At 47.1% G+C, this 27399-nt stretch overlaps 2 protein-coding genes across 2 annotated transcripts in view; one reads left to right on the top strand and one right to left on the bottom strand.

The window, feature by feature from the left end:
* On the top strand, nt 1-23552 carry LOC124007124 (gamma-aminobutyric acid receptor subunit rho-3-like). Its single transcript, XM_046317443.1, has 9 exons — nt 1-489; nt 1497-1609; nt 10637-10704; nt 11289-11512; nt 11675-11757; nt 12829-12966; nt 18456-18608; nt 22169-22362; nt 22614-23552. Exons 1-9 carry the CDS (start codon nt 347-349, stop codon nt 22938-22940), a joined length of 1443 nt encoding a protein of 480 aa, XP_046173399.1. The 5' UTR covers nt 1-346; the 3' UTR covers nt 22941-23552.
* The window catches only part of LOC124007123 (mucin-3A-like), a 17540-nt gene continuing 13545 nt past the window's right edge, over nt 23405-27399 (bottom strand). The window contains exons 30-33 of the mRNA XM_046317442.1: nt 26977-27260; nt 26712-26813; nt 24967-25122; nt 23405-24126 (exon numbers count right to left, since the gene is read on the bottom strand). Coding sequence (XP_046173398.1) covers nt 24029-24126; nt 24967-25122; nt 26712-26813; nt 26977-27260 — 640 coding nt within the window. The 3' untranslated portion in view covers nt 23405-24028. The remainder of the gene's footprint in view (nt 24127-24966; nt 25123-26711; nt 26814-26976; nt 27261-27399) is intronic.

Raw genomic sequence — 27399 nt, 5'->3', positions numbered from 1 at the left:
CAGGGAAAACAGGATGTGCCCTGAGTAGCAGGAGCCAGAGGGACTGGCACTAGGACATGGGCAGGCGAAAACACAAGCTGGAGGAACATTTTGTGGCACTGGAGCTGATAGTTGGATGCCTGGATCAACGTGCAGCATGTAACAGAGGACGAGAGGGTTGTATAACACAGATCTCTCAGAGCTCTGCTTGTCCGCTGTGAGGTGGAATGGGTGCTGCTGGGATATGGATGGGCCACCGGACAGGGACAGTCGGGGCGTCCCACTGACCTCCTGGAAGATCTCTGAGAGATAGACTCAGACGCATTGGAAAGACGTCCTGGTTGCTCCAGCTCTTCCAACACCAGGCATGAACCTGTTGCTCCTGGCCTTCAGGCTGATGTGCCTGGCCTGGCTGTGGCCTGTCACACTGCTCAACGGCAGCCACCGACCCAACAAGAGGAGGCACAAGGACGTGTACCTTGGGGAGAACACCAAGAACCAACATGGAGGGTGAGCCAGAGTCTAGGGGTGTGGTCCCACTGGAGTTGTGTTATGTTCTTGTCAAGGGTTGTGTTTGCGTATCTTTTCTGTTTGGTTTGAAGCTGGTTTGTGTATAGTTCTGGAAGCAATGTTTCATTTAGTATACACACCACAGGATGTTACTTTTCTGTTGATCTGTTGTCTGATTGACATGGTTAAAAGGTTGTTTTGGGGAGGAGTTGTATTGTTTAACATGGAATGCTATTCATAGATTCAATGCATCAATCCAATCTCTGTGAATTAAAAAAAAACATTGATGTTGAATTTACCATGGTTGAGTGAATAATCTCCAATGTGTGCTGGGACAGACGTCATTACTGCAGTGCATTGTGAATAAAGGCCAGGGCAGGTGAGGTAACCACAGGGACTTAGAGGTAATATCAGGGTCCCGAGTTTGGGTGGGGACACCTCGTAAGAGAGAAGCAGCAATTTCTGGGAAATGATGGAGAGGGGATTTGATAAGGGGTTTGAGTGTACGCCAGAATAATTTGTAAAAATAGAGTTGTTTGTGTGTCTGTAGTATGGGTATAAATAGTTTGATTGTAAAATGAGAATAACAGTTGACTGAAGTTTTGTATGATGCTATTTAAAGGATTTGCGAGTGATGATGCAGGGTCTGTTGTCACTCAAATTGGAGGGATTCATCAATCATGTAATTTGACCCTCTGCTAACTGTGATGTGATTTTAATAAGACATAAAGTGAAATTAATCATTCTTAACAGCTAAGAGAGTGTTTGTCTCTCCGTGTGTGTGTGTGTGTGTGTGTGTGTGTGTGTGTGTGTGTGTGTGTGTGTGTGTGTGTGTGTGCGTGCGTGCGTGCGTGCGTGCGTGCGTGCGTGCGTGCGTGCGCGCGCGCGTGCGTGCGTGCGTGCGTGCGTGTGTGTGTGTGTGTATGTGTGTGCCAGTTGGTGTGAGTGTGTATTTCTTAGGACAGATTACATCTGATAAGCTGATCTGTGTCTGCTTTGCTCCTCAGACGAATAGACTTTAAGATGAAAAAGTCTGACAGCACCAAGTCCCTGCTAATTAAATCTGAACAGCTGCTCCGTATCGAGGACCATGACTTTGCAATGCGGCCTGGCTTTGGAGGTAAGACCATCCCCCCAGTCTCCTTTGGCATGGTGGGCATACAACATATTTGCATGTGGTTGAACTATGACAACATGAAGTTTGGATGTGACTGTGTGTGCTTTTACCAGCAGCTGTTGGGTTTGACTCATTAATTAAGAGTGAATGGGGAAGTCAAGGGTCTTTCGAGGGAGGGAGGGAGGGAGGGAGGGAGGGAGGGAGGGAGGGAGGGAGGGAGGGAGGGAGGGAGGGGGAGGGAGGGAGGGAGGGAGGGAGGGAGGGAGGGAGGGGGAAAAGAGAGGACAATGGAGCTTTACCTACAGTAATTTGTTTTTATAGATAGTCCATAACATGCCACACAGCAGATGTGACAGATTAGGTATAAATCAGGAAGAGGCAGCATTAACGCTAGTACTGTGGCTTGTATGCTTTCTCCTGGAGCAGAAAGTAGGTTACAGTGTCATCTTTTGTAACACCCCATCCCCCAAAAAATCACTGACCCAGATTGTCTGCAGAGCCTAGCAGACAGAGACAGCCTGCAGCTGAGAACACAGATGTTAGAACTATAGTAATCTGGATTATAGTCCATGCTTTCTGAAACAATACCAAATGCTAAATCTTACTGGGCAGTCCAGAGCAGCAAAGAGCATACATACTACCGCAGTATGGTCATTAGGTGTTCAGAAAGTGTTAGATTGAACTACAGATCATGTGTGTCAGTGTTTGGGATCCCACTGTAAACTGTCACTGCACCATGTATTTACATAGCAGTCATACTGAAGGCTATAATGACAGTTTAGCTACATATTTCTAAATGTGGTGTGATGGCACGTTATGGAATTATGTGCATTTAGGTTTTCTTCTGGCTGTTTTCCTATCGATTCCAAACTATCCCAGTGTTTTGTCTGTGTTTGTTTCTGTGTTTGTTTCTGTGTTGTCTAGGCGAGGTGGGGTGAGGTAGATGGAGGAAGTTAATCCCTGTAATGTTGAAATGAGATTGGGCAGGTCACAGAGAAGGGTACATTTGGTGGAATTGAAATTAGGAAACCATTTTTCCCTGAAATTGCTTATCTTTCAAAGAACTCATTTTGATACTGCCATGAGCACTTTAATCCTACCAAGGCAGATATGTAACTCAGTCTGTTAGCTCTACTGACACGTGTGAGACAGGGGCAGTCTAACTCAAACCCCTGTCATGTATTTTGAGGGAATATGGAATTGCTCCTCCTTCATAGGGTATGTCAGAACGGTAGATGCATGTATCTTGATTCTAGATGGATGTATCTTGATTCTAGATGGACGTATCTTGATTCTAGATGGATGTATCTTGATTCTAGATGGGTGTATCTTGATTCTAGATGGGTGTATCTTGATTCTAGATGGGTGTATCTTGATTCTAGATGGATGTACACTACCGTTCAGAAGTTTGTGGTCACTTAGAAATGTCCTTGTTTTTGAAATAAATTTTAAAAGTCTGTCCTTTAAAATAACATAAAATTGATCAGAAATACAGTGCACACATTGTTAATGTTGTTAATGACTATTGCTGGAAACGGCTGATTTTTAATGGAATATCTACATAGGCTTACAGAGGCCCATTATCAGCAACCATCACTCCTGTGTTCCAATGGCACGTTGTATTAGCTAATCCAGGTTTATCATTTTAAAAGGCTAATTGATCATTACAAAACCCTTTTGCAATTATGTTAGCACAGCTGAAAACTGTTGTTCTGATTAAACAAGCAGCTTTCTTTAGACTAGTTGAGTATCTAGAGCATCAGCACTTGTGGGGTTGATTACAGGCTCAAAATGTCCAGAAACAAATAACTTTCTTCTGAAACTCATCAGTCTATTCTTGTTCTAAGAAATGAGGGTGAGAAATTGCCAAGAAACTGAAGATCTCGTACAACGCTGTGTACTACTCCCTTCACAGAACAGCTCAAACTAGCTCTAACCAGAATAGAAATAGGAGTGGGAGGCCCCGGTGCACAATTGAGCAAGATAAGTACATTAGTGTCTAGTTTTGAAAACAGACATCTCACAAGTCCTCAACTGGCAGCTTCATTAAATAGTACCCGCAAAACACCGGTTTCAACGTCAACAGTGAAGAGGCGACTCCGGGATGCTGGCCTTCTAGGCAGAGTTCCTCTGTCCAGTGTCTGTGCTCTTTTGCCCATCTTAATCTTTTCTTTTAATGGCCAGTCTGAGATATGGCTTTTTCTTTGCCACTCTGCCTAGAAGGCCAGCCTCCCAGAGTCACCTCTTCACTGTTGACGATGACACTGGACAGAGGAACTCTGCCTAGAAGGCCAGCCTCCCGGAGTCGCCTCTTCACTGTTGACGTTGACACTGGACAGAGGAACTCTGCCTAGAAGGCCAGCCTCCCGGAGTCGCCTCTTCACTGTTGACGTTGACACTGGACAGAGGAACTCTGCCTAGAAGGCCAGCCTCCCGGAGTCGCCTCTTCACTGTTGACGTTGACACTGGACAGAGGAACTCTGCCTAGAAGGCCAGCCTCCCAGAGTCGCCTCTTCACTGTTGACGTTGACACTGGACAGAGGAACTCTGCCTAGAAGGCCAGCCTCCCAGAGTCGCCTCTTCACTGTTGACGTTGACACTGGACAGAGGAACTCTGCCTAGAAAGCCAGCCTCCCGGAGTCGCCTCTTCACTGTTGACGTTGACACTGGACAGAGGAACTCTGCCTAGAAGGCCAGCCTCCCGGAGTCGCCTCTTCACTGTTGACGTTCATACTGGACAGAGGAACTCTGCCTAGAAGGCCAGCCTCCCGGAGTCGCCTCTTCACTGTTGACGTTGATACTGGACAGAGGAACTCTGCCTAGAAGGCCAGCCTCCCGGAGTCGCCCCTTCACTGTTGACGTTGACACTGGACAGAGGAACTCTGCCTAGAAGGCCAGCCTCCCGGAGTCGCCCCTTCACTGTTGACGTTGACACTGGACAGAGGAACTCTGCCTAGAAGGCCAGCCTCCCGGAGTCGCCCCTTCACTGTTGACGTTGACACTGGACAGAGGAACTCTGCCTAGAAGGCCAGCCTCCCGGAGTCGCCTCTTCACTGTTGACGTTGACACTGGACAGAGGAACTCTGCCTAGAAGGCCAGCCTCCCGGAGTCGTCTCTTCACTGTTGACGTTGATACTGGACAGAGGAACTCTGCCTAGAAGGCCAGCCTCCCGGAGTCGCCTCTTCACTGTTGACGTTGATACTGGACAGAGGAACTCTGCCTAGAAGGCCAGCCTCCCGGAGTCGCCTCTTCACTGTTGACGTTGATACTGGACAGAGGAACTCTGCCTAGAAGGCCAGCCTCCCGGAGTCGCCTCTTCACTGTTGACGTTGACACTGGACAGAGGAACTCTGCCTAGAAGGCCAGCCTCCCGGAGTCGCCTCTTCACTGTTGACGTTGACACTGGACAGAGGAACTCTGCCTAGAAGGCCAGCCTCCCGGAGTCGCCTCTTCACTGTTGACGTTGACACTGGACAGAGGAACTCTGCCTAGAAGGCCAGCCTCCCGGAGTCGCCTGTTCACTGTTGACGTTGACACTGGACAGAGGAACTCTGCCTAGAAGGCCAGCCTCCCGGAGTCGCCTGTTCACTGTTGACGTTGACACTGGACAGAGGAACTCTGCCTAGAAGGCCAGCCTCCCGGAGTCGCCTCTTCACTGTTGACGTTGACACTGGACAGAGGAACTCTGCCTAGAAGGCCAGCCTCCCGGAGTCGCCTCTTCACTGTTGACGTTGATACTGGACAGAGGAACTCTGCCTAGAAGGCCAGCCTCCCGGAGTCGCCTCTTCACTGTTGACGTTGACACTGGACAGAGGAACTCTGCCTAGAAGGCCAGCCTCCCGGAGTCGCCTCTTCACTGTTGACGTTGACACTGGACAGAGGAACTCTGCCTAGAAGGCCAGCCTCCCGGAGTCGCCTCTTCACTGTTGACGTTGACACTGGACAGAGGAACTCTGCCTAGAAGGCCAGCCTCCCGGAGTCGCCTCTTCACTGTTGACGTTGACACTGGACAGAGGAACTCTGCCTAGAAGGCCAGCCTCCCGGAGTCGCCTCTTCACTGTTGACGTTGACACTGGACAGAGGAACTCTGCCTAGAAGGCCAGCCTCCCAGAGTCGCCTCTTCACTGTTGACGTTGACACTGGACAGAGGAACTCTGCCTAGAAGGCCAGCCTCCCAGAGTCGCCTCTTCACTGTTGACGTTGACACTGGACAGAGGAACTCTGCCTAGAAGGCCAGCCTCCCAGAGTCGCCTCTTCACTGTTGACGTTGACACTGGACAGAGGAACTGTGCCTAGAAGGCCAGCCTCCCAGAGTCGCCTCTTCACTGTTGACGTTGACACTGGACAGAGGAACTCTGCCTAGAAGGCCAGCCTCCCAGAGTCGCCTCTTCACTGTTGACGTTGACACTGGACAGAGGAACTCTGCCTAGAAGGCCAGCCTCCCAGAGTCGCCTCTTCACTGTTGACGTTGACACTGGACAGAGGAACTCTGCCTAGAAGGCCAGCCTCCCGGAGTCGCCTCTTCACTGTTGACGTTGACACTGGACAGAGGAACTCTGCCTAGAAGGCCAGCCTCCCGGAGTCGCCTCTTCACTGTTGACGTTGACACTGGACAGAGGAACTCTGCCTAGAAGGCCAGCCTCCCGGAGTCGCCTCTTCACTGTTGACGTTGACACTGGACAGAGGAACTCTGCCTAGAAGGCCAGCCTCCCAGAGTCGCCTCTTCACTGTTGACGTTGACACTGGTGTTTTGCGGGTTTTCTAATTATCAGTAAACTTGTATTAGCTAACACAACGTACCATTGGAACACAGGAGTGATGGTTGCTGATAATGGGCCTCTGTACGCCTATGTAGCTATTCCATTAAAAATCTTCCGTTTCCAGCTACAATAGTCATTTACAACATTAACAATGTCTACACTGTATTTCTGATCAATTTGATGTTATTTTAATGGACTAAATCTCGTTTTGCTTTTCTTTCAGAAACAAGGACATTTCTGTGACCCCAAAATTTTGAACAGTAGTGTATATTGATTATAGATGGATGTATATTGATTATATACAGAGGTATATTGATTATATACAGAGGTATATTGATTATATACAGAATTATATTGATTATTTACAGAGGTATATTGATTATATACAGAGGTATATTGATTATAGATAGAGGTATATTGATGATATACAGAAGTATATTGATTATAGATAGAGGTATATTGATTATAGACGGATGTATCTTGATTATAGATAGAGGTATGTTGATTATAGATGGGTGTACATTGATTATATACAGAAGTATATTGATTATAAATGGATGTATATTGATTATAGATTGAGGTATGTTGATTATATACAGAGGTATATTGATTATAGATTGAGGTATGTTGATTATATACAGAGGTATATTGATTATAGATTGAGGTATATTGATTATATACAGAGGTATATTGATTATAGATTGAGGTATATTGATTATATACAGAGGTATATTGATTATAGATTGAGGTATATTGATTATATACAGAGGTATATTGATTATAGATTGAGGTATGTTGATTATATACAGAGGTATATTGATTATAGATTGAGGTATGTTGATTATATACAGAGGTATATTGATTATAGATGGATGATTATTGATTATAGATGGATGATTATTGATTATAGATTGAGGTATGTTGATTATATACAGAGGTATATTGATTATAGATTGAGGTATGTTGATTATATACAGATGTATATTGATTATATACAGAGGTATATTGATTATAGATAGAGGTATATTGATTATATACAGAAGTATATTGATTATAGATAGAGGTATATTGATTATAGACGGATGTATCTTGATTATAGATAGAGGTATGTTGATTATAGATGGATGTACATTGATTATATACAGAAGTATATTGATTATAGATAGAGGTATATTGATTATATGCAGAGGTATATTGATTATAGATTGAGATATGTTGATTATAGATGGATGTATCTTGATTATAGATTGAGGTATGTTGATTATATACAGAGGTATATTGATTATATACAGAGGTATATTGATTATAGATGGATGTATCTTGATTATAGATTGAGGTATGTTGATTATATACAGAGGTATATTGATTATATACAGAGGTATATTGATTATAGATGGATGTATCTTGATTATAGATTGAGGTATGTTGATTATAGATGGATGTATATTGATTATAGATGGATGTATATTGATTATATACAGAGGTATGTTGATTATAGATTGAGGTATGTTGATTATAGATTGAGGTATGTTGATTATAGATGGATGTATCTTGATTATAGATGGATGTATGTTGATTATAGATGGATGTACATTGATTATAGATGGATTTATATTGATTATAGATGGAAATATGATCATTATACTGTAGACGGAGGTACAGTAGCAGTCAAAAGTTTTGACACACCTACTCATTCAAGGGTTTTTCTTTATTTGTACTATTTTCTACGTTGAAGAATAATAGTGAAGACATCAAAGCTATGAAATAACACATATGGAATCACGTAGTAACCAAAAAAGTGTTCAACAAATCAAAATATATTTTATATTTGAGATTCTTCAAAGTAGCCATCCTTTGCCTTGAAGACAGCTTTGCATACTCTTGGCATTCTCTCAACCAGTTTCATGAAGTAGTCACCTGGAATGCATTTCAATTAACAGGTGTGCGTTGTTAAAAGTTAATCTGTGGAATTTATTTCCTTCTTAATGGATAGCCCTATTTGGTTAAAGACCAAGTCCATATTATGGCAAGAACAGCTCAAATAAGCAAAGAGAAACGACAGTCCATCATTACTTTAAGACATGAAAGTCAGTCAATCCTGAAAATTTGAAGAACTTTAAAGGTTTCTTCAAGTGCAGTCGCAAAAACCATCAAGCACTATGATGAAACTGGCTCTTATGAGGACTGGCACAGGAAAGGAAGACCCAGAGTTAATGCTGCTGCAGAGGATCAGTTCAGTAGATTTACCAGCCTCAGAAAATTGCAGCCCAAATAAATGCTTCACAGAGTTCAAGTAACAGACATCTCAACTTCAACTGTTCAGAAGATACTGCATGAATCAGGCCTTCATGGTCGAATTGCTGCAGAGAAACCACTACTAAAGGACACCAATAAGAAGAAGAGACTTGCTTGGGCCAAGAAACGCGAGCAATGGACATTAGACGGTGGAAATCTGTCCTTGGTCGGATGAGTCCAAATTTGAGATTATTGTTTCCAACCACTGTGTCATTGTGAGACGTAGAGTAGGTGAACAGATGATCTCCGCATGTGTGGTTCCCACCGTGAAGCATGGAGGAGGAGGTGTGATGGTGTGGGGGTGCTTTGCTGGTGATACTATCTGTGATTTATTTAGAATTCAAGGCACATTTAACCAGCATGACTACCACCGCATTCTGCAGCAATACGCCACCCCATCTGGTTTGCGCTGAGTGGGACTATCATTTGTTTTTCAACAGGACAATGACCCAACGCACCTCCAGGCGGGGTAAGGGCTATTTGATCAAGAAGGACAGTGACGGAGTGCAGATTCAGAAGACCTGACCTCCACAATCACCTGACCTTAACCCAATTGAGATGGTTTGGGATGAGTTGGACTGTAGAGTGAAGGAAAAGCAGCCAACAAGTGCAACAGTCTTGAAGGGAACTCCTTCAAGACTGTTGGAAAAAGCATTCCAGATGAAGCTGGTTGAGAGAATGCCAAGAGTGTACAAAGCTGTCATCAAGGCAAAGAGTGGCTACTTTGAAGAATCTAAAATCTAAAAATAGATTTAGATTTTTTTAACACTTTTTCGGTTCCTACATTTGATAAAATATTATTTTACCTTTGTTTAACTAGGCAAGTCAGTTAAGAACAAATTCTTATTTTCAATGACGGCCTAGGAACAGTGGGTTAACTGCCTTGTTCAGGGGCAGAACATGATTCCATATCTATTATTTCATAGTTTTGATGTCTTCTCTATTATTCTACAATTTGGGGCGGCAGGGTAGCCTAGTGGTTAGAGCATTGGACTAGTAAACGAAAAACCGCAAGTTCAAATCCCTGAGCTGACAAGGTACAAATCTGTCGTTCTGCCCCTGAACAGGCAGTTGACCCACTGTTCCTAGGCCGTCATTGAAAATAAGAATTTGTTCTTAACTGACTTGCCTAGTAAAATTAAAAATAAACAAAAATCCTTGAATGAGTAGGTGTGTCCAAACTTTTGACTGGTAGTGTATATTGATTATAAACGGATGTATCTTGATTATACTGTAGATGGATGTATATTGATTATAGATGGGTGTATATTGATTATAGATGGACCTATATTGATTATAGATGGACCTATATTGATTATAGACAGATGTGGTAGGTTTGATATGATAAGGACTTATTGAATGAAAGGAGATATGGAGAGAATCCATTTATTAGTTTGGTGACACAGCGTCTCTGGGATCCCTGAGTTATGAGGATGCTGTGTCTTTGGGGAGGGGAGGTGTGGGGTCATCCGTGTGTCTTTGGGGTTTTGTGGGGCCCTCTAGCCTGCAGCAGTATTCAGCGGGGAGAGTGATGGACAGGATAATCACAAAATAGGGCTTAGCTGACAAATGTTCAGCGTGACCACAGTGTCACAGTATCTCTGTTGAGACCAAGCATAGCCCAAAGTTGCTCTTTGACCCCCTTGTTAGGGTTTCTCTCTTATTCACAATTTGTTTACCCTAAATTGCATTTCAAGTATAGTGTTTGGGTTGATTTACAAATATTTTGGTCTTAAAGAGAACATTTCTCACGAACTGTATAACTAAGGCTGCATGTGCAGACAGATGTGATATATTTGTGATAGGTCTTGTGAAACACAGTGAGGTCATGAAACAGCTTTCAGGTTGAGTAGGACATGCTAAAGCCTTGAGTCATGAATCCATATGACAGCACACCGCCAAAAGCCTGATTAAACTTGCTCTCCCTGTCAAGATAGACATGTGAAATCTCAAGCTGTTTTTTCTCCCATGCAGGGGCAGCTATTCCTGTGGGCATAGACGTGCAGGTGGAGAGCATTGACAGTATATCTGAAGTCAACATGGTAAGTCTATAAACCTCTGTGTGTAAGTGTGTGTTTTTGTGTGTGACCAACACACTGAAACTCACTTTCACAAAATGAGACAACCCGTATATTCTGTCCCTCGTCATTAAAGGGATAGTTCACCCAAATTACAAAATGACACATTAGTTTCCTTACCCGGTAAGCCGTTTATGAACAAGTAAAAAAAATGCTAATATCAGTACCATGACTTAAATGGGATTTGTGCTATTAATGCTAAAATGTTAGCATTTGGAAGCAGTGCCAGACAAACCAAAGCATGGATCGCTGTCATACCTTGTCCATAGACTACTTACAGGGTAAGGAAACCAATGTGAACATTTGTAATTTGGGGGAACTATAACTCTAAGTGTTGGAACTCTATTCTACTTTATTATGACCAAATTAATGTTGAGGCATAACAGTCATCTCAAATATAGATGTTAAACACGTAGAACCTGCATTACCCTGTCTCTCGACCTACTGTACATACAAATCCTTTTTATGAACCATTGTTGACATACAATTACTCTCTTGATAATGTGCTAGTTTGTCTATTGGGCCTAAGCGTTGGTGTGTTTGTATAGGACTTCACCATGACTCTGTACCTGAGACACTACTGGCAGGACGACCGGCTGGCCTTCCCTTCCAGCAGCAACAGGAGTCGGACATTTGACGCTCGGCTGGTGAAGAAGATCTGGGTGCCAGACGTGTTCTTTGTCCACTCCAAACGTTCCTTCATCCATGACACGACCATGGAGAACATCATGCTGAGAGTGTACCCTGACGGCAACATTCTCTACAGTGTCAGGTACACGGAGAACGGGCCTCCTTTACCACAGGAAGCGTACGGCCTTTAGGATAGTGTACCATCCTATACTATTGCTGCTTTATACACATAGGAGACGTGGGGATATGTTTTCCGGTGCTGTTATATTGTGGAGCATATTATTGATTGTGCTCTTCGTTTTAGGATCACTGTGACTGCTCTTTGCGCCATGGACTTCAGTAGTTTTCCGTTGGACACACAGAATTGCTCTCTGGAACTGGAGAGCTGTGAGTATAAAACAATAAGGGTATATGGGTGTAATGCGATATATTGTATATTAGCTCACGTGTATTCATAGAAAGGAATTCAAACATAATATGGAACAGTTGGCCCTCCTCTTTTTATATAGAGAAAATCACATTTGTAATCCACGGTCAGGTCAGTTTGTGTCCATAATACATGTCTTTTTGATGCAGGATTTACCAGGGATTAAAAGTCAAGTTCATCTTTATAGGAACAGAGGCTGGGTCTTTCCATGAAATGAGTGCCATTTTGCACCACTTTGATATTCTAAGTAGAAATTGTGCAAAGATATTTAATTTTAAAAGCTTGTTTTATTAAAGTGTCCTTTAACATCGCACACAAGGACAATGAAATGAATATATTTTTATATGAATAAAGACTTCTGTATTTTGATATGTCCCTCTGTGGCTTCCAGGAAGATTTTTTAACCCACTTAACCCCAACAAGTTCACTATTATTGTAAAGACACAGTTATTTTGTTGCTTTGACAAAGTAATTTACGAAGGTGTTTATTTATTTAATGTTATTAGTGATTCATTTTAAAGTAAAAAAAGAACACTTTTTCTTCCCACCAAGGTACACTACTCAAAAGGCACCTAATTGGTGGAACGACCCAGCTACAGGCAAATTGAAGTTGGTCATTTCTTATCAGTCATTTTATACACTGATGTTACAATTGTCATGATTGTGTTAAACCTAACCTCAGGCGACAGTGCAGTGTACCTTACCCAGATTAGAACACACACACACACACACACACACACACACACACACACACACACACACACACACACACACACACACACACACACACACACACACACACACACACACACACACACACACACACACACACACACACACACACACACACACACACACACACACACACACGACATACAGACACACACAGAAAGCATGGCCCTGGTCTCAGAGAAGAGGTGGTACTACTGAATCTCAGTGTTTCCTCTCCTCTGAGGAACATAGCCCATGATTCTTCTAAGAGAGGCTACACAAAGGAGTCACCTTCTACCCTGTTCTCTCCTCTCTTGAAGATGCATACAATGAGAATGACCTCATGCTCTACTGGAAGAACGGGAACGATTCATTAAGGACTGACGAGATCGTGCTCTCACAGTTTTTTATTGAAGAATTTCACCCTTCCTTCGGGCTTGCCTTCTACAGCAGCACGGGTATGTGTGGTTGTGTTGCACCCTGATGCATAGGGACATACAGTGCTGTTCCTCAGTCCTACTCCTCTGCTCCTCAGCTTATTGTTATGTAATTTAACTGCTTTGTAAGAGCCAAAGCCAACATCCCAAACCCTCCTGCTTCTGATTCCACTCTGCCAGTCTGAGGAGAGCGAGAGTTTAGGAGATTTTCCTCCACAGAGTGTCAGTATGGAATCCTGCCCAAACCTCAGTAATAACTTGTCCATTGCATCATAGCCATGTGATGTCCCATGTGAATATCATTTTGACTAGATTCCATCCTGTGTCATAATGAACTGTTCCAGCAAGAGTGATTATCTTTCTTTCTCTCTTCCCCCACCCCCTCTTTCTCTCTCCCCACACCCTCCTCTCTCTCTCCACACCCCTCTCTCTATCCCCCACCCCCTCTCTCTCTCCCCACACCCCCTCTCTCCACACACCCCCTCTCTCTCATCACGCACCCGTCTCTCTCTCTTCCCCACACCTCTCTTTCTCCGTCATCCCTCTCTCTCTCCCCCACCTCTCTCTTTATTCCTCCACCCCTCTCTCTATCTCCCCACGTCTCACCCCCCACACCTCTCTCTCTCTCTCTCTCTCGCTCTCTACCACACCTCTTCTCTTTCTCCCTAACTCCCTTTCTACCCCCACCTCTCTATCTCCCCCACCTCTCTCACACCTCTCTATCGCCCCCACCCCTCTCTTTCTCTCTTCCCCCACCCCCTCTTTCTCTCTTCCCCCACATCTCTCTTTCTCTCTTCCCCCACACCTCTCTTTCTCCCCCACACCTCTCTTTCTCTCTTCCCCCACCCCTCTCTTTCTCTCTTCCCCCACACCTCTCTTTCTCCCCCACACCTCTCTTTCTCTCTTCCCCCACCCCCTCTTTCTCTCTCTACCCCCACCTCTCTCTCTTCCCCCACCCCCTCTTTCTCTCTCTACCCCCACCTCTCTCTCTTCCCCCACCCCTCTCTTTCTCTCTTCCCCCACCCCTCTTTCTCTCTCCCCACACCCTCCTCTCTCTCTCCACACCCCCCTCTCTATCCCCCACCCCCTCTCTCTCTCCCCACACCCCCTCTCTCTCCACACACCCCCTCTCTCTCCACACACCCCCCTCTCTCTCTCCCCACACACCCCTCTCTCGCCACACCCCCTCTCTCTCTCCCCCACCCATCTCTCTCTCCGTACCCACCTCTCTCTCTCTCTACATCTCCTCTCTCTCTCCCCCACCCCTCTCTCTCTCACATTCTTAACCACCCCTCTTTCTCTATCCCCCACCCCTCTTTCTCTATCCCCCACCTCTCTCTCTCTCTCCCCACCCCTCTCTCTCACTCTCAACCACCCCTCTTTCTCTCTCTCCCCCACCTATCTCTCTCTCCCCCACCTCTCCCTCTCCCACCCCTGTCTCTCTCTCCACCATTGCTCTCTTTCTCCCTCCCCCAACTCTCTCTCTCTCTCCCGCCACCTCTCCCTCTCCCACCCCTCTCTCTCTCTCTCCCCACCTAACTCTCTCTTCCCCCCCACTCTCTTTCTCTTCTCTCTCTCTCTCTCTCTCTCTCTCTCTCTCTCTCTCTCTCTCTCTCTCTCTCTCTCTCTCTCTCCCCCCCACCTCTCCCTCTCTCTCTCTTTCCCCACCCAACTCTCTCTTCCCCCCTCTCTCTCTCTCTCTCTCTCTCTCTCTCTCTCTCTCTCTCTCTCTCTCTCTCTCTCTCTCTCTCTCTCTCTCTCTCCCCCCACCTAACTCTCTCTTCCCCCACCTCTCTCTCTCTCTCTCCTCTCTTCTCTTCTCTCTCTCTCTCTCTCTCTCTCTCTCTCTCTCTCTCTCTCTCTCTCTCTCTCTCTCTCTCTCTCTCTCTCTCTCTCTCTCTCTCTCTCTCTCTCTCTCTCTCTCTCCCCACCTAACTCTCTCTTCCCCCACCTCTCTCTCCACAACCTCTCTCTCTCCACACCTGTCTCTCCCCAACCTCTCTCTCTCTCGCTCTCCATCACCCCTCTTTCTACCTCTCCCCCACCTCTTACTTTCCCCCACTGCTCTCTCTCCTCCAACCCTCTCTTTCTCCCTATCTCATCTCTCTGTCTCGCTCTCCATCACCCCTCTCTCTCTCTCCCTCTCTCTCCCCTCACCTCTCTCTCCACCACCCCTCTTTCTCTCTTTCCCCCACCCCTCTCTTTCTCTCTCTCCCCCACCTCTCTCACCCAATGCTCTCTATCCCCCACCCCTCTCTCTCCTCCCATCCCTCTCTCTCTCACTCTCCACCACTATTATTTCTCGCTCTCCCCACCTCTCTCTTCCTTCCCCCACCTCTCTCGCTCTCTCCCCCCACTGCTCTCTCTCTCCCCTACCCTCTCTCTCTCTCTATCCCCACCTCTCTCTCTCTCTCCCCACTCCCTCTCTGTCTGTCCCCACCTATCTCTCTCTTTCGCCACCCCTCTCTCTCTATCCCCACCTCTCTCTCTCCCCCACCCCCTCTCTATCCCCACCTCTCTCTCTCTCTCCCCCACTCCCTCTCTGTCTGTCCCCACCCCTCTCTCTCCCCCACCCCCTCTCTCTCTATCCCCACCTCTCTCTGTCTGTCCCCACCCCTCTCTCTCCCCCCCCACCCCCCTCTCTCTATCCCCACCTCTCTCTCTATCCCCCTCACCCCTCTCTCTCTGTTCCCGCCTCTCTCTTTCTCTCCCCCACCTCTCTCTCTATCCCCCACCTCTCCCACCCCTCTCTCTCTTTCTCCTTCTCTGTCCCCACCTATCTCTCTCTCCCCCACCTCTCCCCCTCTCTCTACCCCCACCCCTCTCTCTATCCCCCTCACCCCTCTCTCTCTGTTCCCGCCTCTCTCTTTCTCTCCCCCACCTCTCCCACCCCTCTCTCTGTTCCCCCACATCTCTCAACCCAACTCTCTCTTTCTCCCCACCTTTCTCTCTCTTCCCCCACACAACTCTTTCTCCCACATCCCCTCTGTCTCTCTCTCCCCCAACCTCTCTCTCCCCACCTGTCTCTCCCCAACCTCGCTCTCTCCCACTCTTCTCTCTTTCTTCCCCGACCCCTCTCTCTCTATCCCTCACCTCTCTTTCTCTCCCCTACCCCTCTCCCCACCCCTCTCTCTCTCTGTCCCCACCTATCTCTATCTCTCCCCACCCCCTCTCTCCGCCACCTCTCTCTCTCTCTGTCCCCCATCTCTCCCCCAACCCTTTCTATCTCTCTCTCTCGCTCTCCACCACTCCACCTTCTCTCTCCCCCACCTCTCTCTCTCCCCCCCACCTCTCTCTCTCTCTCTCTCTCTCTCTCACCTCTCCCACCCCACTCTTTCTCCCGCACCCCCCTCTCTCTCTCACCCACTCCAACCTCTCTCTCTCTTTCCCCCACCTCTCTCTCTCTCACTCTCCATCACCCCACTCTCTCTCTCTCTCTCTCTCTCTCTCTCTCTCTCTCTCTCTCTCTCTCTCTCTCTCTCTCTCTCTCTCTCTCTCTCTCTCTCTCTCTCTCTCTCTCTCTCTCTCTCAACCCACCTCTCCCACCCCCACCCCCCACCCCCCCTCTCTCTCTCCCACCCCCCTCTCTCTCTCTCTCTCTCCCACCCCACTCTCTCCCCCTCTCCCCACCTCTCTCTCTCTTCCCCCGCCCCTCTTTCCCCCTCCAACCTCTCTCTCTCTTTCCTCCCACCTCTCCCTCTCTCTGGCTCTGATCCACCCCCTCTCTCCACCACCCCTCTCTCGCTCTCTCTCTCTCTCTCTCTCTCTCTCTCTCTCTCTCTCTCTCTCTCTCTCTCTCTCTCTCTCTCTCTCTCTCTCTCTCTCTCTCTCTCTCTCTCTCCTCCCCCTACCCTCTCTCTCTCCCCACCTAACTCTCTCTTCCCCCACCTCTCTCTCCACAACCTCTCTCTCTCCACACCTGTCTCTCCCCAACCTCTCTCTCTCTCGCTCTCCACCACCCCTCTTTCTACCTCTCCCCCACCTCTTACTTTCCCCCACTGCTCTCTCTCTGTCTCGCTCTCCATCACCCCTCTCTCTCCCTCTCTCTCCCCCAACTCTCTCTCCACCACCCCTCTTTCTCTCTTTCCCCCACCCCTCTCTTTCTCTCTCTCCCCCACCTCTCTCTCACCCAATGCTCTCTATCCCCCACCCCTCTCTCTCTTCCCATCCTCTCTCTCTCTCGCTCTCCACCACTATTATTTCTCGCTCTCCCCCACCTCTCTCTTCCTTCCCCCACCGCTCTCGCTCTCTCCCCCACTGCTCTCTCTCTCCCCCACCCCCCTCTCGCTCTATACCCACCTCTCTCTCTCCCCCACCCCTCTCTCTCTATCCCCACCTCTCTCTCCCCTACCCTCTCTCTCTCTCTCTATCCCCACCTCTCTCTCTCTCTCCCCCACTCCCTCTCTGTCTGTCCCCACCTATCTCTCTCTTTCGCCACCCCCTCTCTCTCTATCCCCACCTCTCTCTCTCCCCCACCCCCTCTCTATCCCCACCTCTCTCTCTCTCTCCCCCACTCCCTCTCTGTCTGTCCCCACCCCTCTCTCTCCCCCACCCCTCTCTCTCTATCCCCACCTCTCTCTCTATCCCCCTCACCCCTCTCTCTCTGTTCCCGCCTCTCTCTTTCTCTCCCCCACCTCTCTCTCTATCCCCCACCTCTCCCACCCCTCTCTCTGTTCCCCCACATCTCTCAACCCAACCTCTCTCTTTCTCCCCACCTTTCTCTCTCTTCCCCCACACAACTCTTTCTCCCACATCCCCTCTGTCTCTCTCTCCCCCAACCTCTCTCTCCCCACCTGTCTCTCCCCAACCTCGCTCTCTCCCACTCTTCTCTCTTTCTTCCCCGACCCCTCTCTCTCTATCCCTCACCTCTCTTTCTCTCCCCTACCCCTCTCCCCGCCCCCTCTCTCTCTCTGTCCCCACCTATCTCTATCTCTCCCCACCCCCTCTCTCCACCACTCTCTCTCTCTCTGTCCCCCATCTCTCCCCCAACCCTTTCTATCTCTCTCTCTCACTCTCCACCACCCCACCTTCTCTCTCTCCCCCACCTCTCTCTCTCCCCCCACCTCTCTCTCTCTCTCTCTCTCACCTCTCCCACCCCACTCTTTCTCCCGCACCCCCCTCTCTCTCACCCACTCCAACCTCTCTCTCTCTTTCCCCCACCTCTCTCTCTCTCACTCTCCATCACCCCACTTTCTCTCACTCTCTCTCTCTCTCTCTCTCTCTCTCTCTCTCTCTCTCCATCCCAATCTTTCTCTCTTCCCCATCTATCTCTCTCTCCCTCACCCCTCTCTTTCTCTCTCTACCATCCTTCTATCTCTCTCTCCCTCACCCCTCTCTTTCTCTCTCTACCATCCTTCTTTCTCTCTGTCCCCCACTTCTCTCTTTCTCCCCCACCTATCTTTCCCCCACCCACCTCTCCCCCCTCTCTCTCTCCCCACACCTCTCTCTCTCTCTCGTTCTTTCCCCCCACCCCTCTCTCTCTCCCCACCACCCCTCTCTCTCCACCCCAGGTTGGTATAACAGGCTCTACATAAACTTCATTCTCAGGCGGCACATCTTCTTCTTCATGCTGCAGACCTATTTCCCCACCATGCTGATGGTGATGCTCTCCTGGGTGTCCTTCTGGATTGACAGGAGGGCTGTGCCCGCCCGGGTCTCTCTGGGTACAGTACTGATACTCTCACTGCTAGTATGAGGGTTTTTGAAGGAATCTCCAGAAAATAACCTAAGCTCACAAAATGAGCAGAGAAACCTCACAAGGCCATCAGTATTTTCTGTACAGTATTCTTGATGCATCTCCATAAATTAAAGTGGGTGGGTGCTTTACCTTTCTCTTCCTTGTCACACCCCTGTTATTACCGCAAGGGGGGACGGTTGTGCACCAATTTCCTATTGTGTTCCTGCTGTGAATGGACAGGTGAATATGAGTCTGCAACTTTTACATTTACATTTACATTTACATTTAAGTCATTTAGCAGACGCTCTTATCCAGAGCGACTTACAAATTGGTGCATTCACCTTATGACATCCAGTGGGACAGTCACTTAACAATAGTGCATCTAAAACTTAGGGGGGGGGTGAGAGGGATTACTTATCCTATCCTAGGTATTCCTTAAAGAGGTGGGGTTTCAGGTGTCTCCGGAAGGTGGTGATTGACTCCGCTGTCCTGGCGTCGTGAGGGAGTTTGTTCCACCATTGAGGGGCCAGGGCAGCGAACAGTTTTGACTGGGCTGAGCGGGAGCTGTACTTCCTCAGTGGTAGGGAGGCGAGCAGGCCAGAGGTGGATGAACGCAGTGCCCTTGTTTGGGTGTAGGGCCTGATCAGAGCCTGGAGGTACTGAGGTGCCGTTCCCCTCACAGCTCCGTAGGCAAGCACCATGGTCTTGTAGCGGATGCGAGCTTCAACTGGAAGCCAGTGGAGGGAACGGAGGAGCGGGGTGACGTGAGAGAACTTGGGAAGGTTGAACACCAGACGGGCTGCGGCGTTCTGGATGAGTTGAAGGGGTTTAATGGCACAGGCAGGGAGCCCAGCCAACAGCGAGTTGCAGTAATCCAGACGGGAGATGACAAGTGCCTGGATTAGGACCTGCGCCGCTTCCTGTGTGAGGCAGGGTCGTACTCTGCGGATGTTGTAGAGCATGAACCTACAGGAACGGGCCACCGCCTTGATGTTGGTTGAGAACGACAGGGTGTTGTCCAGGATCACGCCAAGGTTCTTGGCGCTCTGGGAGGAGGACACAATGGAGTTGTCAACCGTGATGGCGAGATCATGGAACGGGCAGTCCTTCCCCGGGAGGAAGAGCAGCTCCGTCTTGCCGAGGTTCAGCTTGAGGTGGTGATCCGTCATCCACACTGATATGTCTGCCAGACATGCAGAGATGCGATTCGCCACCTGGTCATCAGAAGGGGGAAAGGAGAAGATTAATTGTGTGTCGTCTGCATAGCAATGATAAGAGAGACCATGTGAGGTTATGACAGAGCCAAGTGACTTGGTGTATAGCGAGAATAGGAGAGGGCCAAGAACAGAGCCCTGGGGGACACCAGTGGTGAGAGCGCGTGGTGAGGAGACAGATTCTCGCCACGCCACCTGGTAGGAGCGACCTGTCAGGTAGGACGCAATCCAAGCGTGGGCCGCGCCGGAGATGCCCAACTCGGAGAGGGTGGAGAGGAGGATCTGATGGTTCACAGTATCGAAGGCAGCCGACAGATCTAGAAGGATGAGAGCAGAGGAGAGAGAGTTAGCTTTAGCAGTGCGGAGCGCCTCCGTGATACAGAGGAGAGCAGTCTCAGTTGAATGACTAGTCTTGAAACCTGACTGATTTGGATCAAGAAGGTCATTCAGAGAGAGATAGCGGGAGAGCTGGCCAAGGACGGCACGTTCAAGAGTTTTGGAGAGAAAAGAAAGAAGGGATACTGGTCTGTAATTGTTGACATCGGAGGGATCGAGTGTAGGTTTTTTCAGAAGGGGTGCAACTCTCGCTCTCTTGAAGACGGAAGGGACGTAGCCAGCGGTCAGGGATGAGTTGATGAGCGAGGTGAGGTAAGGGAGAAGGTCTCCGGAAATGGTCTGGAGAAGAGAGGAGGGGATAGGGTCAAGCGGGCAGGTTGTTGGGCGGCCGGCCGTCACAAGACGCGAGATTTCATCTGGAGAGAGAGGGGAGAAAGAGGTCAGAGCACAGGGTAGGGCAGTGTGAGCAGAACCAGCGGTGTCGTTTGACTTAGCAAACGAGGATCGGATGTCGTCGACCTTCTTTTCAAAATGGTTGACGAAGTCATCTGCAGAGAGGGAGGAGGGGGGGGAGGGGGCGGAGGATTCAGGAGGGAGGAAAAGGTGGCAAAGAGCTTCCTAGGGTTAGAGGCAGATGCTTGGAATTTAGCGTGGTAGAAAGTGGCTTTAGCAGCAGAGACAGAGGAGGAAAATGTAGAGAGGAGGGAGTGAAAGGATGCCAGGTCCGCAGGGAGGCGAGTTTTCCTCCATTTCCGCTCGGCTGCCCGGAGCCCTGTTCTGTGAGCTCGCAATGAGTCATCGAGCCACGGAGCGGGAGGGGAGGACCGAGCCGGCCTGGAGGATAGGGGACATAGAGAGTCAAGGGATGCAGAGAGGGAGGAGAGGAGACAGTTGCCAGAGCATAACTGAAACTGAACACAGTGACAAAGAATGTTTAGTTCTGCACATGACTACAGTCACCTGCACCAGGCGAGATCCCTTCAGGCAGTGTGGTGTGTGTCTGTGAAAGGTTGTTTGTTTTGCAAAGAAAGAGAAAGGGAGGGAGAGGGAAGAGCCAGAGAAAAGGAGAAAGATGTGAATAATGTGGACTTTACTAATGCAGCAGTGTGAGGTGTTTGCTTCACCCTGTGAGCAGCGCAGGTCTTTAGAGGCTCATACCGTAACAAAAGCTGTGGCCTAATTTACCTCTTCAGCTCAACAACAAAAAATAAAGAAATGTCATCCCCATTCACAGAGACTTTGTGTTTACACACTGATATCTATTTTTATAAATTAAACCTATCTTCCCACTTCAGAGGAAAAAAGAGGAAATGTACATGTACAGCTAGCTGCTCATGTAAGTAGAGCTCAAAGTACAGACTCCTACACCATTTACTGTTTTACTTTCCATCCATCTATGCTAAACCTGTCACACCTTAGTCATAGTATTTTGTGTTTTCCTTAATTATTTGTTCAGGCCAGGGTGTGGCATGGGGTTATTGTGTTGTCGTATTGTTTTTTTTGTAGGCATTGGGATTGTGGTTGATTAGGGGTGTGTCTAGTTTAGGCTTGGCTGCCTGAGGCGGTTCTCAATCAGAGTCAGGTGATTCTTGTTGTCTCTGATAGGGAACCGTATTTAGGTAGCCTGGGTTTCACTGTGTATTTCGTGGGTGATTGTTCCTGTCTCTGTGTAGTTGTTCACCAGACAGGCTGTATTAGGTTTTTACGTTCCGTTTGTTGTTTTTGTATTTATTAAGTTATTTCATTAAAGACATGAGTAACCACCACGCTGCATTTCGGTCCGACTCTCTTTCAACAAACGAAGAACGCCGTTACAAAACCTCCACACAGTAATACACCTCACTATTTTTCCATACATTTGCCTCTCTCTTTTTATTATCGAAGGCTGGTACAAAGAGCTTTTAGGGGTTAAAGAAGGTTTAAAAAACAAATTGATCGAGAATGATACCTTAACTCAATAATCTCTCTTTCTCTCCCTTTCCCTCTGCCTCTCCAGGCATCACCACAGTTCTGACCATGTCCACCATCATCACAGGCGTGTCAGCCTCCATGCCCCAGGTCTCTTATGTGAAAGCGGTAGACATCTATCTGTGGGCCAGCTTCCTGTTTGTCTTCCTGTCCGTCATCGAGTACGCCACCGTCAACTACTTCACCACAGTGGAGGAGATGAAGAAGCTCAAGGGGGGAAAGGTCACTGACACTTATGGCGTCTATAGGGTCAAAGTTCACGGGTTCGATAAGTCACAGAGTGAGGGATCATGTGCATGGGTGTATTATGAAATATGGAATATGCTACCACTGTCAGAGCCACAATAGAAGCGCCAAAGTAGGTTATAACAACAACTATGACTGTGTCTCCCCCCTATTGATCATAATGTATTCTACCATCATAAAGATCATTGAATTGAAACATTTAAATTCCCTCCCCTCTCTCTCCTCAGATCCCTGCCAATTTCAATGCCACTCAAACGATGGCCTTTGACGGCTGTTACCACGACAATGACATTGACCTGATGCCATTCCCAGAGCTGCCCAGCACCCCCAACACAGAGCGGAGTCGGACGGCCACGTTGAGGAACTCGAGGAACTCTGCCGCAGAGCCCCCGCCCACGGAGGGCACCAGGCTACGACGCAAAAAATCCATCAACCACAACCTCAGCTTCATCATGAGTAACAGCTACATGATCGACTCCTACTCCAGAGTCATCTTCCCCATGACCTACCTGCTGTTCAACATCATCTACTGGAGCTTGTACTCCAGTAGGTGAATAAACCATCAACAGTCTACTAACAGTTCATCATGCAGTGGGTTATTGGAGTATGTTGTCTAAATGACTACTGAACTATATTACTACTGTATATTATCTATTAGGTTATTCTCACTGACAACAGCATCATCGTCAAGGCGTTGTTTTCTGCCACCCACTGGATTATGAGCTTAACCATTGGTGTCTACCAGAGTGCATTGTGGGAGTTTTGGACAGTCAAGCCCTACTGAAGAAGAGATACTATTGAGTAAATCTGCTTTTTATTGGAAACCTGTTGGAATCCGGGTTCAGGTGTGAAGTTGCTGGTGCTGTTCATGGAAGTGCTTCTGCTGGAATGCACAGTTGCTTCCCCCCCACTGGTTTAAACATTTACTTACTGTATATAGTATGAATTTAAATGTGCATGAAAATGAAGGTGCGTGTGTCTTTTATATCAGTGAATATCAGAAAAATACAACATCAGATTAGCTTAAAATAAAACATTTCATTTTATTTATACAATTGTTATTGGTGAAATAACGTTGAATTATACACCCATTGTTATGATGCCTCTTTAAAATATATACACATAATATATCTCATGGAAATATCTTGATTCTGAGTACAGTATAAAAGAGCTTTGCCTTTATCTTAAATTAAATCAAACCAGGAAGTGACAGTGTTAGTATGTGTCAGCGCACGCCTCTGAAGAATGCTGAGAAAACCGATAAAACCTGTAGTATGCAGTCATAGGATGCCGCTCGTGAGGATCTACAGTAAGAGTTGGGTTTTTCCTCCGTGCTACTGTAGATACCTTTTCAGTACAGTACATGTATTGATATTCACAATCATAGGTGCCAGCCCAGACGAGTTCATGATAGTATTGGTAGGTCAACTGGACGAAATCCATGAGCATGCTGGATCTTCAGTGATGTCCCATCTCTTCAGTGTGGTCTGTCACACACTTCCATTAAACTACTAAATGCAGCATTAACATTCAAATATTTCATATAAACATAGAAAATACTATGAAACACACTGTCTCACGTAAGTCCACTCCCCTACCGGCCTACACTTGGCCTAGTATTTTACAGGACTTCGGCTGCTCTCTAACTCTGAGTCCTGAATTGGCTGTTCACCTCATTGAGGACCACGTCTGAGTTGAGCTCCTCAAGGGCTGTGATGGTCCTGTCGTCAAATAGACTTCCTGAAATGGTACACATCAGAGTTACAGCTTATCCTGCACACAAGTGACTGCATTTAGAGTGGTATTTCTGAGATTAACGCTACATTAAAGGACCACGCATAAGGAAAGTAGATTACGGTGGATACCCTTACAGCAAAACCACTTGATTTCACGTGTAGTTGTGTAAATTCGAGTATCTTATTTTCAAGGGCCAAATTATTCTGGTGATCCACTGTTTATAACTAAACGTATGAAATCCTTTCCAACCGTCTGGCAGCAGAATGGATGAAGGGGCCTTTTTCATGACCAAGAGCAGATAAACTAGCAACCGGAGAGCAGAGACACATGTGACTGTTGGAATCAGAGCCAGCTGGCAGCCAGCAGCTGAGCCAGGCACATGGGCGGGGGTACAGTTAGATACAGTCACTATTTGATTGGATGGGTTAAGCTGACTCAATCCCACTGTAGAGTGTCATACATAGACACACATTCTCACACACTGTTGTCTACAAACACACACCAGTTACTGTGCACCATCAGTAAGAGGCTGAAAGGGGCGCTGTAGACGTGGCCCGGAGCTCAAACAGTACAGCTAGCTCCAATTCTGGGTAAAGCGATGTTAAAGGTAAAAGGTCATCTCAGAGCCCGTCACAGAGGTTTCCTAGGTTACATAGGTCATCAGTGACATGGAGATGAAGGGCTTGCTAAGCCATCCCCTGCTCTGGTTTAATATTATGACGTGCTTCCACATTTGTCAGGGGCAGAAAGTAGATCAGCATATACAAAAAGTATTTCTCTATTGTTGTCTGACCCATATTGGTTGTTAGTAATCCCTGACCCCCTCCGGGTCCCCATGCCTACCTGTTGCTCCACTGGGCCGCTCTGGGGAGTCACCGGTCAAGAAGGAGGAGCTGGAGGTATGGTTGAACTGGGAGGAGTTGCCGGAGCGGAAGGACGTGGCTCTGGTCACTGACAATGACTTCTTCTCTGTCTTCTGTGTAGCCGTGCGGCTCCAGTCTGTGATGAAACAAGAGTTCATTAAAATAGTGTACATTAAATTACATAAAATATATCAATTCAGGGAAGCAAGAATAGTAAAGCCCCTCTACTGGCTCAAACAGCCGACCAATCAGCCTGTTACCAATCCTTAGTAAACCTTTGGAAAAAAATAGGTTTTGACCAAATACAATGCTATTTTACAGGAAACAAATTGAAAACAGACTTCCAACACGCTTATAGGGAAGGACATTCAACAAGCACAGTACTTACACAAATTACTTATGATTGATTGGCTAAGAGAAATCGACGATAAAAAGATTGTAGGAGTTGTTTTTTTAGACTTTTGACATTATCGATTATAATCTGCTGCTGGAAAAACACGTGTTATGGTTCACACCCCCTGCTATATTATGGATAAAGATTTAGCTGTCTAACAGAACACAGAGGGTGTTCTTTAATATAGAAGCCTCTCCAACACAATCCAGGTAGAATCAGGATTTCCACTAAGCAGCTGTCTAGGTCCAATACTTTTAAAAATCATTACTAATGACCTGCCACTGGCTTTGAGTAAAGCGAGTGTGTCTAGGTATGCGGATGACTCAACACTACACTCGTCAGCTATTACAGCAACTGAAATGACTGCAACACTTAATAAAGAGCTGCAGTCAATTTCAGTCAAAAGTATTGTATTTGGGAAAAATCATTCACTAAACCCTAAACCTCAACTAAATCTTGTAATGAACGTGGAAATTGAGCAAGTTGAGATGACTAAACTGCTTGGAGTAACACTGGATTGTAAACTGTCATGGTCAAAACATATTGATACAACAGTAGCTAAGATGGGGAGAAGTCTGTCCATAATAAAGCGATGCTCTGCCTTTTTAACAACACTATCAACAAGGCAGGTCCTACAGGCCCTAGTTTGTCTCCCTTGGCCTAGTGTTCAGTCGTGTGGTCAGGTGACACAAAGAGGGACTTAGGAAAATTACAACAGACTATGAGAGGCGCACAGTACTACATAGAGCCATGACTATATGGAACTCTATTCCAAATCAGGTAACTGATGCAAGCAGTGGAATCAGATTCACAAACAGATAGAAATACACTGTATAGAACAGCAGGGACTGTGAAGAGACACACACACAGATACAGACACAAGCGCTATCACGCCAACTCTACACACACGTACATTGTAATATTGTTGTATGGTGGTGTTATACATGTTGTATTGTAGATATGTAGTGGTGTAATAATGTTATATGTTGTAGTGTTTTATATTTAGTTTAATATGTGATGTAAGTACCTTAATGTGTTCGGACTCCAGGAAGAGCTGCTGCTGCTTTGGCAGGAACTAATGGGGATCCCTAATAAACCCCAGGAAGAGTTGCTGCTGCCTTGGCAGGAACTAATGGGGATCCCTAATAAACCCCAGGAAGAGTTGCTGCTGCCTTGGCAGGAACTATTGGGGATCCCTAATAAACCCCAGGAAGAGTTGCTGCTGCCTTGGCAGGAACTATTGGGGATCCCTCATCAATACAAATGCATGGAAGGTTCTTCTCTTCTTCAAACTACACATATGTTGTAAGATGTAGGTCAACAAGTCTTACCTGAGTTCTCTGCCAGTCTCAGTCTACCACAGCAGAGGTAAGTCCTCCACTGCCTCCTCACGTTCTCCTTCACAGCGCAGTGGAACACAAAGATAAAGAACCCTGCAAAAGAACACACGTGTCAGGCAACTACACTTTTGTTACACACTTGGCAACAGGTTCCCCAAGAAACTCCTCAGGCTTTGTGTTAGTGTCTTCTCTGAGAACATTAATGGTGAATTCATTTCCAAATCACACAGAAATCTGGGAGAGTTCTAAATCTCACCTTGAAAGGAGTTGAAGATGGCGAAGAGGTACATGAAGGCCAGGTTGACAGGCCCCCAGGCAAAGAAGGCAAAGCCCCAGGTGAGGCCCAGGAGTAGGGTGATCCCAACCACACTGCGCAGGTCCTGCAGCCCGTTACGGTGCCTCATGTTGTGGGGGTTCTGACTCTTTATCCGACACAGCTGAACCATCACCATCACAAACATGCTGAGGTTCAACAGGAAGATGACACAGAAGTAGGCCACCACAGATACGTAGAAGGCAATGTTGTTCTTCAGCCAGCAGCTGTGTGGTGAGAGGAAAGGAGTGAAATGCATGAGACCATATTTGAATTGATCAGCTATCCTATTACGTAAATGTGAGTACTGGTATAAATGTCATGATGCACAAACAAGCACTCCATACCAATGCTTTAGCTGTAAAT

This window comes from Oncorhynchus gorbuscha, linkage group LG20 (assembly GCF_021184085.1).
Source record: "Oncorhynchus gorbuscha isolate QuinsamMale2020 ecotype Even-year linkage group LG20, OgorEven_v1.0, whole genome shotgun sequence".
Taxonomy (NCBI): Eukaryota; Metazoa; Chordata; class Actinopteri; order Salmoniformes; family Salmonidae; genus Oncorhynchus; species Oncorhynchus gorbuscha.
Note: the sequence above shows the minus strand (reverse complement) of the source record. Positions and strands in the feature narration are given on the sequence as shown.